This window comes from Haliotis asinina, chromosome 12, assembly GCF_037392515.1.
Source record: "Haliotis asinina isolate JCU_RB_2024 chromosome 12, JCU_Hal_asi_v2, whole genome shotgun sequence".
Taxonomy (NCBI): Eukaryota; Metazoa; Mollusca; class Gastropoda; order Lepetellida; family Haliotidae; genus Haliotis; species Haliotis asinina.
The window spans coordinates 32701387-32713089 of NC_090291.1; the positions used below are offsets into that span (position 1 = coordinate 32701387).

At 41.2% G+C, this 11703-nt stretch overlaps 1 protein-coding gene across 6 annotated transcripts; it reads right to left on the minus strand.

Moving 5' to 3' along the window:
* Positions 1-3042: 3042 nt before the first annotated feature.
* Positions 3043-11643, minus strand: LOC137258502 (protein O-linked-mannose beta-1,4-N-acetylglucosaminyltransferase 2-like). Of its 6 annotated transcripts, none has more exons than XM_067796198.1 (3): positions 11551-11643; positions 9259-9333; positions 3043-4862 (listed from the first exon to the last, which is right to left on the minus strand). In XM_067796198.1, exon 3 carries the CDS (start codon positions 4834-4836, stop codon positions 3052-3054), a length of 1785 nt encoding a protein of 594 aa, XP_067652299.1. In that variant the 5' UTR covers positions 4837-4862; positions 9259-9333; positions 11551-11643; the 3' UTR covers positions 3043-3051. The 6 variants fall into 6 exon arrangements, with proteins under 6 accessions (XP_067652299.1, XP_067652298.1, XP_067652300.1 ...); XM_067796197.1 differs by lacking the exon at positions 11551-11643 and adding an exon at positions 11337-11526; XM_067796199.1 differs by lacking the exon at positions 11551-11643 and adding an exon at positions 11337-11402 and having other exon boundaries at positions 9255-9333.
* Between the last annotated feature and the right edge of the window lie 60 nt (positions 11644-11703).

An 11703-nucleotide genomic window follows, 5' to 3' on the forward strand; every position in this document is an offset into this window, starting at 1 on the left:
CACCGTCAGCTTTGGTCCCTGCTGTTTCAAACTTCTGGAGGAATGATGGAACATTCTCATTTTTCGAGGATGTTGAGCGTCATTCGAGTGAGTGAATGAGTCAGTTTAGTTTTACGCCGCACTCAGCAGTATTCCATCTATATGGCGGCGGTCTGTAAATAATCGAGTCTGGACCAGACAATCTAGTGATGAAAAAAATGAGCAACCAAGTCAGCGAGCCTACCACCCGATCCCGTTAATCGCCTCTTACGACAAGCATAGTCGCCTTTTATGGCAAACATGGGTTGCTGAAGGACCGTCACGGGTCGAGCGTCATTCGACTGACGCACTCCCCTATTATGGTTCGCTATAACTATAAGTTCTCGTGTTTGTTAATTGTACGTTTTATAACTACAGTTGACTAGCCGTTGCATGTATTTGTGACCGGTTCCACTCATGATGCAGGAAACCCTCACCATTTCAATAGCGTTAAATACTTTAATACTCGTGACACAGCCATACTCGTACCACCATCGCTAATCTCCAGGATATCACTACATTGTATACCACTATATCAAGGATGCATCTATGGCCATGATGAAATGTTTATTACCTCCCTTTGCTGGCTCCGCATTCTCACAGTAGCCAGCCAGATTAAGCCAACGTTACAACCGAACTTGCCAGTGTCAACAAAGATAGCGGTCATAGCCGCGAGGGTTTGTTCGCAGTGCCGCTCAGATTTGGGGGAAACGATGCAGACACTTGAAATATGCAAGCCTGAAATCCTTCCATCCCTTTCAGAATACCTCTGCAACCATGGTGTTGCCAAATTTAATCGGTTAGATAATTTAAGAAGAGAGGGTGAGTAGTGATTGGTGCGCTCAACCTCCTAGCGTAGACACCTGATTGGATAAAAATCCAACCAAGGGAGGTAATACAAATATCGGACCACAGATGCATCCTGGGTATAGTGGAGTGTTATCAGAACGTATACACTGGATATTGTCGAGGATGTACTCGTGCAATCGTACCTTGTTAGCAGAAATTTCATATTTCTAATGAACTTGGCAAGGCTCTGTCGCTTTTTACTCTGAAGTGTCCAAACGCAATGACAGTGTTCGAGAAAATGCGGGGTTGACCAGCCGTGCTCACTGCTAACAGAACATGTTTTCAGTTACTTTGCGAGTAATCTAGCTTCTTGTGAGAAGGAAGCACAAGTTTATACCACTTACAACACGTTTGTTAAACGTAGGAGCGCGAGCATGCTGCTGCCCAATGACCACACACTGGGCGGTTCTTTGAGGCTAGAAGGACAATCATACATCAGTGGGGGGTCACATGATGCTTGTACTTCTAGCTAGAGGAAATTCTGGGGCATAATATATTCCCATTACGTCAGTCATGAAGATTTTAAGGCGGAGTTGATGATGCGATTCCTTATTACTGACAATTTCTGATCGTAGGCGGAAACTGAAACGATCATTTTAACTACAGTGTTCATTAATATAAATATGTCTATAAATTTCAATGGAACTAGGATAATATCGTGTTCATGGTGATACTTCTGAATGTCACTGACAGCAGCAAGAGATGGCTAAAATGAGTTCCCTTTCATTATTGTCAATCTCAGTTCCTCACATGCCCTTCATCCGAGTAATTTGATTGGTCTGCTATTCCCAGAGCCCCGATTCGATTCATGTTCAAGGCTAGGTGCAAAGAGGCTGTTTCACAGTTCCGTATGCGCGTCGTCATCTTTCGGATTGAGAGACTGGGTCTACTTAGGGAGGAAAACGGTAGAAAAAGAGGTCCCAGGTATTTGTCCCCAAACAATGCAGATATTGTATGCACGTGGCCCTCGTGGGACACCAGAAACGGACTTCACACATTGTGCCTATGGGGAATCGAACCCGGGTCTTAAGCGTGACGAGCGAACGCTTTAACCTATAGGCTATCCCATCGCCTCATAAATGATATTGAATATCACGTTGTGCACACTGTAGACGTGTCAAGATACAGAAATTTCACGAGGCGATTCGAATCACGATATTTGGGAACGATACGATGCTATTCGATCCACATCACGATGCTAATATTTTCTTTAGAAACGTATATTTTGATATCAAGTAACAGTCTAAACATTGACATAACCGTCAATTTCTGGTGACAATTAACAATTTTGAGGTCAACGATACCTATCACGGTACTAAAAAAAGTATCGATATATTTATCGTTCAATAAAGTATCACGATTATCGATACTAGGACATATCGTCACAGCTCTAGTGGACACTGACAACTGACTGCAACACGACACCGCTGTGGGAAAGTGAGTTTCAAATTGAGTTGAAATTCAGTTATGCAACTTCTTTAACCAGTAAAGACTATACTACAGCCGAAGGTAATCACATAAACTATATTCCCATAATTGCGAACGTTCCTTTTGAAACGTTTGAAAATATTTCGGTGGCGTTTGGCAAACATACGTTTAGTTTTGCACCGCTTTCAGCAATATTCCAGCAACCTCATGGCAGGGGACATCAAAAATAGTTTCACACATTGTGCAGGAACATGAATTTCAGAGGACTTCACGCAAAGCAAAGGATAGCCCGTGGCAATGAGTTATTGAAAACATACAGAATGCTGATTAGCGTAAGGCCAAAGACTGATGGAATCTGATCAGATGATCTGCATTCTGGTTACACTATCTTTACTTATTATATATTTGCCCTGTTATGCATCTAAATATATAAACAGACGATATGTGCACGTTCCGGTTGACAACACACGTGATGACTGTCATCCGTGTCCCCCGGAGTATTGTATCTTCATACTGTCACTGATACATAAGAGAATGAAGATACGGCACATCGGAATATCCAGTATCTACAACAGCGGTAGGATTTCCTCTGTACTATCAGATGGAATATTTTATACAAATAGCTGGAATATTGCTGAGTGCGGCGTTCAACAACAAACAAGTGCATGGATTGCTGAGGATTAATTTCACGGATCTTCAGTTCAGTGAAACAACTGTGTACGGTTCTGTCTTAATTAAAACAATACAGGTACAATATTATACATGGCATTTAATTGCATCACTGAATTGTCCTTCAACTTCCTGGTCAAGAACGCTTCGAATCCACACATTATAAAGTATCCCTTCAGTCACGTGACTTGAGATCGTGTGTGATGTGACGTTTCCGACAATGACGGACACTGTCGACTCGGTGTCACTGTTCTGCAGCCATATTTCATACTCCAGTGTTTTATACTCCAAATACATCACATTCCACGAACGTTCCCATGACAACGTAACCCCTTGTCCGTCGGAACTGACGTCACACACCACCTGTCTTACTGGAGAAGGTATGAGTTGGTTCTTTGCTTCGAGTCTCGCTGTACTTACAGAAACAGACTGCTTCAGCATTTCGGTTATTGAAGGAATATTGACTTTAGTATCTTGATAAATGTGAAACAACCAGGATGGATCCTCACAGCAAAGATGTAACGGGACTTCTGATTGGTTAATAATGTCCTCCTGCTCCTCTTTGGGCAGGTCATGAATCCCACCAAGTTCTGTGGGCCAGTCAGGATGCATAATTGTGTCTTCACGGTTCTGATTGGCCCATGCTTTATAAACAAGCTGCATGCCATGTATTTCCGCTAGTGTTTTAAAAGGTGTGTAGTTTTCCGGGTTGATAGCATAGGGAAATAATTCAATTACGAAACTCCCTGGATTCAGAAATGTTGCGAGAATCATTAACGAACCATGCATACCAATAATACCTCGAGAACCATGGACTATTTTCATCATTTCGCTAACAGAGTGGCTTTCGAACCCTATAACCACCACTTTCAACCCAGTTTCTCGAGCAATCCCTATCGTTAAATCTACTTCGTTTAATATCAACCTGTTTAATCGCCTGGACAATAGTACAACGTACTCTCCAGAACCGCAAATTTGGCAAGGTTCTGAAGATTCAGTCAACAGATACTGGACAGCGGCATGGACTTGCTGACTGGGCACGTCCGCGTCTTTTTCCACTGGCCCTTGTGGTCTATCAAAGCCGTACTGGTACCAAGTGGTCCTTTTTGAGATTCCGATGTGACCGTTCCTGAAGCAGACTATTCTTCCGAGAATATTCATTTTGTCTTTTGTTAGAATGTCGTATGGCGTGAAAAGTGAATAAATAGTTTCAAACTCCCCTGTTTCCCACCCGTCAAGAAGCACAAGTTGTACATGGTCGCTGGAACTATTTTTTCCAAGCGACACCAGCTGCAGCGTGTAATGAAGAGGCAGGATGTCGTCATGGATGACGTGCATTATATTGTCCGGTTTAAACCGACTAAACACCAGCGTCTCTTCTTCAACCCAATGAACGCTGGTATCCCTTAAGATCCGAGAAGGGGCATCTACAGCGCTGAACACGTGAGTGGTATGACCTTGAACCGTAGACAGGTCCATCAAACCATGGCGGACACTCGTCATGTCCGCACCTTCAATAAAACTCCCAGGGCCATGCAGGAATACAAAATCCTCCTTCTGGGGATAATAACACAAATTTTCAAATTTACAAATTCTTGACGATTTGTTATGACCTAAACACCAGAGTCTTGTACTGTTGTCATGTATATTTGCCACGGGAGGATGGACAGAGTTGTGTTTCCCTTCCTTACTCAGGTAACCATGGTTGATAGGACCAGGTTCTTCGTCATGGACTTCCATATCGTCGTCATGGTGAGGCTTGCAATATATTTCCAGATCTTCATAAGCAAACTTCACTTGTAGGTACTTTCTTAGCAGTGTGGCAATGACGGCGAGGGTCACTGCGTGCGTTATGTAATGAAGGGATGGCATCTTCAGTTGACCTCATGGCAGAAAATCTGGAAAAAATAAATTCTGTGGGATAAATAATAGCTTTACTCGGGTGCTGTAGCTAGCTCTTCATTCGAAGGACGTGACATCAAGAGCATGAAGCTACGCAAATGGAGTACGGTGACACTCAATTAACTAAACAAACACTCACATTTTTACAGATTGGCGTCCCTGCCCAGAAGCTAAAGCGTTCGCGAGTCACCCTCAGGACACGATTTCAATTCTCCATCTGAAATCCGTTTCTGGTTTACGTCATTATATAACTGGCGTAATACTATAACGCTAAACTCACTCACAACGTCGTATGTTTGTATAATGACCTCTTATGACAAAATACGTTTCGGGGGACCCATTTGTGCCAGCAGTCCCAGAGGTTGATTACTGCGTGTAGAAGGAGAAGATTTTAGCGTCACATTCGGCGTCTTTATTCACGCTGGATCACCGCGACCGATAACTATTCATACCTGTGCTAACACCTGCCATCATGGCCGGCTAACGCATAAACAATCAGGTCACACATACTGCAGAGCACAAGATCCCCATTTAAATCGATCCAATTGTAGACTGGCTAATTATCAACGATCGTTGTCATGGGTGACCAGAAATCGAAGACATTGAACTCAAGGATACGTATATTCCAAAATATTTCCTTCCTGCATTAAAGCGCCCTGGAGACTAACGGTAAGCAATACAGATAATAATCGATATAGTGACGGAGAAAGCGAATCAGAGAAATATTGAGAGAAATATTGAATAAGTAAGACCGCTTTGAACAGTATTACAGATATAGTATGGCGTGTCGTTTGATGTTAGACCGGAGTGAGTGAGTTTAGTTTTACGCCACACTGAGCAACATTCCAGCTATATGGCGGCGGTCCGTAAATAATTGTCGACCAGACAATCCAGTGATCAACAACATAGCATCGATCTGCGCAATTGGAAACTGATGACATGTGTCAGCCAAGTCGGCGAGCCTGACCACCCGATCCCGTTAGTCGCCTCTTACGACAAGCATAGTCACCTTTTATGGCAAGCATGGGTTGCTGAAGGCCTATTCTACCCCGGGACCTTCACGGGTCTGTTAGGCCGGAACCGAGAAGTGATTCATATCTTAAGTTACTTCCAACTTTGTTGAAATCAGTGAGTGAGTGAGTCTGGTTTTACGTCGCCTTTAGTAATATTCCAGCAATAACAAGGCGAAGGACACCAGAAATTAGCTTCACACATTGTACCCTGGGTCTTCAGCGTGACAAGCGGACGCTTTAACCACTAAGCTACCCCATCGCCCTTGACATCTATAAGCAAAGATGTGGTGTTGACAAACCGAGAAACAATCGGAACGATACAGGATTCGTGCATCCAGTCCCACGTGCCACCATACCAAAGGGAGGCAACCCTAGAAGCTAACTGCAGCAACTTAGACGGCTGAATGACAAGACTTTTTCACGGGTTTGGTTTCTGGGGGCCGAAATTAGTAATATCTTTTAGAGATATCTTGATGATATCTTGAAATGATAAAGATGTCTCAAAAGTAGATAATTAGACATATATGCCATAAAATTCATATCACGAAATGAATTAAGGGTAAGATGAAGAACCTAAACGATATCTTAAAAAGAACTGCTGATATCTAAAATTGAATCGGCGGGTTAAGAATAGGATTTAAAGATGTATACATATTCATGTTTGTAATGATATCAGTAGTTCAATCACCGATATGTCCGGTATAACTTGTTTGTAGTTCGTCTTTAAAATAGACGGAAAAGAGTTCAAGGACAAATGTAAAAATTAACACAAAATAAATTATCAATGACATTTTTAATTTAATTTGACCTTAGTCAATGATTTATCTAACCGATGTCTTAAATGTATTAATGATGGCTTTAATATGCTTGTTGATATATGTCTGTAATATTTAGAGTTATTTTGTACTGAATTTACGATTTCATTAAAGATTAATTTCTAACATCATTATGTGCACTATGATTTTATTTGTTTAATGAAATATTAATACATTAATACATTCTTTAATACACATTAATAGATATTCCGAAATATTTTGATATTTCAGAAACATTTTCAGATATTCGTACTTCCACTTTGGATATGAGAAACTAATTACATTGTGTATACCTTTGAAGATATTTTCGATTTTTTTACCGATATCCAAATAACTCCTTGACATTTTAAATGCAGCACAGATATAATATCATATTAATAATTTATTGATAAATGTGACAGTGGCATAGAATATGGATGTGTAACACGTACATTAATCGAAGCCTTTGGGACTGGTTATATTTATGATGGAGTCTGCCATGTATGGTGTCCTCTCATGTGTTCAAGGAATTACTACATGTAATGGGTCAAACAATCAAAAGGAGACCATCCTCGATAATGCCTACATCCACTTGGTATTCATTTGATTTTACATCACATTACCGAAAGCCACCGGTGCCTTTGTGAGGACTCAAAACGTAATGTATACTTCGGCGACCACTCATACAGAGCCTCATACATTTCCGGAGCATCGCATGAAACTACTACAAAATACATCCATATTCCGTTACAGAACAGGAAACACATTACCTGTAACGTGTACTCTACTTCATGAGGTACGATCCTCCACAACGTTGTCTCGATACTTCATAATACACAAAGGAAATTGGTAATCGGTGGGGAAATTTGGCTTGCCTCGACGTATCTAAAGGTGAAGGCCGTTGTTCCCGGAAGTGACCTTTGCTTTTGTGCGCGGCGGGGAATGTTGGAAGTACGAAGGCAAGAATGGGATTTGTGTTCGATCGATATCCTATCGATGTCTCCTATGTCCTGGCATCTGCAGGCTTGGAGGGCAATTTGTTTCCCTGCATTCATCAGCAGTTAGCGGATATGAACGACTGTGACACTGGATATGGATTCGGTGTAATTAGAGATCCAGGGTTCACCATTCTGTCCGAATGGTTCCTGGAAGATCTAACCACAACGCGCAGTCAGTGAAGATGAATTGTACTTCACGTCTGTTTGTTCCTGTTAAATATTGGGTGTGATTTGTTAGTTTTACATGATTTAAACGTTTCGTAACTCTCTGTCGTTTGAATTATATCCAGACTAGTTTTATGACGGTAGGTTGTCTGAATTCATTCCGTTGTTTTTAAAAGCCCAAATCAGTTACATTTATATTTATCATACATGGGACAAATAGGTGCTGTTTTATTGGATTTTCAGTATATATTTATGATGCACAGACATGTATTTTAAATGAGGAATTGTCATTTTGAGGCACCTTCGTATTGATCTGCATTTAATGACCGATGAAATTATCGATAACCCAGTAATAGATCTGAAGAATTCGATCTACAGATGTCATAAACGCATATGTGTGACATCAATCATTACCAGATATTTACAGATGCCTTTTACCCCTAATGTATTTTAAATAGTCACTAACATCGATAAATACAATGTATAAACATCTAATTCCAATTTAAACATCACCCTGGGTTTTTTTTGTGTTTATTTGTTTTCTCCGCAGTTAAAAGCCTTCAATATACATTTAGGCGGCGTGTAATTATTAAGTCTGGGCCAGATAGGATAGGAATATGAGTGAAGTTTTACGCCGCCCTTGGCAATAATCCAGCAATATCACGGCCACATAGGCATATTGTGCCCAAGTGGGGAATCGAACCCTGGCATTCACCGTGAAGAACGAACGCTTTAACCAGTCGGCAACACCACTTTAACAACTCAAGACCCACTGTAGACCCAGACTTTCCTTTCTTGCGAACCTCCTTGCAGACGTAATGAAACGGTCGCTGTATTTCACCATCGTCCCTGTAGAACATTCTCAGCTCAATTTATTGACGAGACCACAACGTCTTGAAGATCCATTATAGAACAATGTGCATTTGACCATATGCAAGAAGAAGAGGTAAAAACAGACACAAGGATATTGCTTAGACCTTCCTTTGATGCTAATTCATTAAATGAAGCATGTCTTGATTTCCTGAGGTTGAGATGAGCCCCAATCTCACTGGGGCGCCTTTTCAACTGAAATGGGTTTATTTGTTACTGTCAGGATTATATATACGCAGAAACTAAGCGACAGTCTAATAAACACGCCCGCGCACACATTTACATGTATGTATGTATGTATGTATGTATGTATGTATGTATGTATGTATGTATGTATGTATGTATGTATGTATGTATGTATGTATGTATGTATACACATTTAAATGAAGGTAGACATACATGTATGATGTAGGTAAGATTCATTTTTTGATCAGTTGCTCATTCAGATTTGCTTTACAGTTTTCCTGTGTGAAGCCCATTTTCTGGTGTCCCTCGCCGTGATGTTGCTGGAATATTGCTGAAAGCGGCGTAAAACTAAACGCACTCACTCACTTTACAGTTTTCCCATGGAGTTGAATCAGACTCTGCTTTCTCGCTGCTGCCTGTCGTTCATCAGACTTGTTTATCCTGCAACAAATGTTAAACCTCTTGCCACTCTTGTCAACCTCAGGAACTGGAAAAGATTATGTATCTCTTACTGCGGGGTGGGGTGGGGTGGTTAAGTTTGACGCATGCATGGATGTATTTGTGTATGTGTCCAAGAATTGACATGTATATGTGCAATATGTATTTTTAGGTATCATAAATGTTCTACTGTGGTCTCGTAGGTCAAATGGCCGGATGCTGTGTAAACGTTCCAATCGTGTCATTATGTACCACTTATTAGCGTGTGACACAATAGTCAAATGTTTTTCTTCTTCTTCTGTTAAAGAACGCGGCATGCACTCATCACTATGCATGTTACGTGACTGCCGTCTGTTAAACTTCCGTCTGATCAAGACAAGCCAGATAATATGTCTTCAGTGCTCGTTAATAGTTCCGCATTATTACGTCGGTTATAGATTATCGAGTCTGGAGCACACAATCCAGAAGCTGAACTCAGATCATCAATTCACATAATTTTGGATCCGATGGCATGTAATCAGCAAGGTACCAAAGCCTCGCCACCTCTGTGATGGGAAAACCCTAAAATATACCAAGTCTAGGCCGTCCTCGCGAGCTCCGATCTCACCATTAACATTGTGTTATTTGTTTCTATTAAGATTACATATTTTCAGAGACTATCAGCTTTAGTCTAAGCCACAATTTACAGTGTAACTTCGATTCACATCTCAGAGGTAGCTAGCATAATAATAATTTTAAAAAGATTCTGGGCTTACCTATGATTTTCTGGCAAGTCACCACTATTACACTTTGCAACCTATAGGGCTTACACGAAAAAAATGGCTTGCTACACTCCTGTATCTATAGTCCCTGAATGGAAATAGTTTACATTACAGTAACTTTAGTTTTACACCGCACCGAGCAATATTCCAGCTATATGGTGATGGTCTAAATAATCAAGTCTGGACCAGACAATCCAGCGATCAACAACATGAGCATCGATCTGCGCAGTTGGGAACCGATGGCATGTGTCAACCAAGTCAGCGAGTCTGACCACCCGATCCCGTTAGTCGCCTCTTACGACAAGCATAGTCGCCTTTTATAGCAAGCATGGGTTGCTGAAGGCCTATTCTATCTACCCCGGGACCATCACGGGTGTTTACATTACAAATACAAGGGAAAAAAACAGTTCTTATGTCAACGTGATGAGTTATAAACGGGATCAAGAGACTTTCTTGGCTTGGTTTTCTGATACTTTCTAAAATTTCATTAATCTAAACTTGCCACACATTCTAGACTTGCATTAGCTCTGTTGGATATACTTGTTTCCGGGTATGCTGGACGGTGTTGGCGAACTCTAATAAGCCCCCAAGCCTCACTGCAGCCGGTCCATTAATTCGCTTCCAACAACTATTGGTAACGATATCCCCAGGGGCAACCAGTAGTAATTAAGGTACTTATCCATGTGTGACGGAAAATATTGTAGGCAGCCACGTAAGTAAGCCTTCGTGTGCACAGGGGATTACCGATTTTACATCGATTTTTATCTGAAGAGAAACCATCAGTTGCAAGAAGTAATTCCAAGGTTCTACGTATTGTCCAATAATAATTTTAAGAAAACAGCTAAAAATACCCCAAACGTTTTGACACGTCAGCTCTAAAGAAATAGCGTTATCTATTTGCAGTTTGTTTTGTATTGTGTTTAACGCAATACTCAGCAGTATTTCAGCTATGTGAAGAGTATCGTGATGTAAAAAATCAACTGACATAAAACTCCACAATAAAACTCTGAGCGAGAATGAGTGAGTGAGTTGAGGTTTACGCAGCACCCTGCTATATTACCGCCATATGGCGGCGGGCCTGATCACCCGATCCCGTTAGTCGCCTCTTACGACAAGAATAGTAGCCTTTCATGGCAAGCACGGGTTGCTGAAGGCCTATTCTACCCCGGACCTTCACGGGTAAAAGCTTCAGAACACATTTTATTTACACATTCAAGATAGGTATTAATATGTTGTTCAACTTACACAAATTAGCACTTAGAATACGCCGTCGAGATGAAGACGAAGACTTGCGCTCAGCATATGACGAACAGATCCGACAAATGCACCCATGCATACATGTGTGCCTTACCGAAACGTTACGATAACACAAAAGAACCCACTTATTGCCTACTTGATTCAGGTTATAATAACTAACCAGGTACCAGTTTGAAATGAAATTATATTTTTATCATCCTACCGATATGTGTGCAGACATCCTGTCTTTCCTTTATGCTCCCTCATCAATTGCGCTTTACTGCACATCGAGCTTGCGTCAAAGTGACCCGACACCGACAGTCTTCTAAACACATTCATAGGCATGTAATAAACACACGACTCGAGTTACGCACTT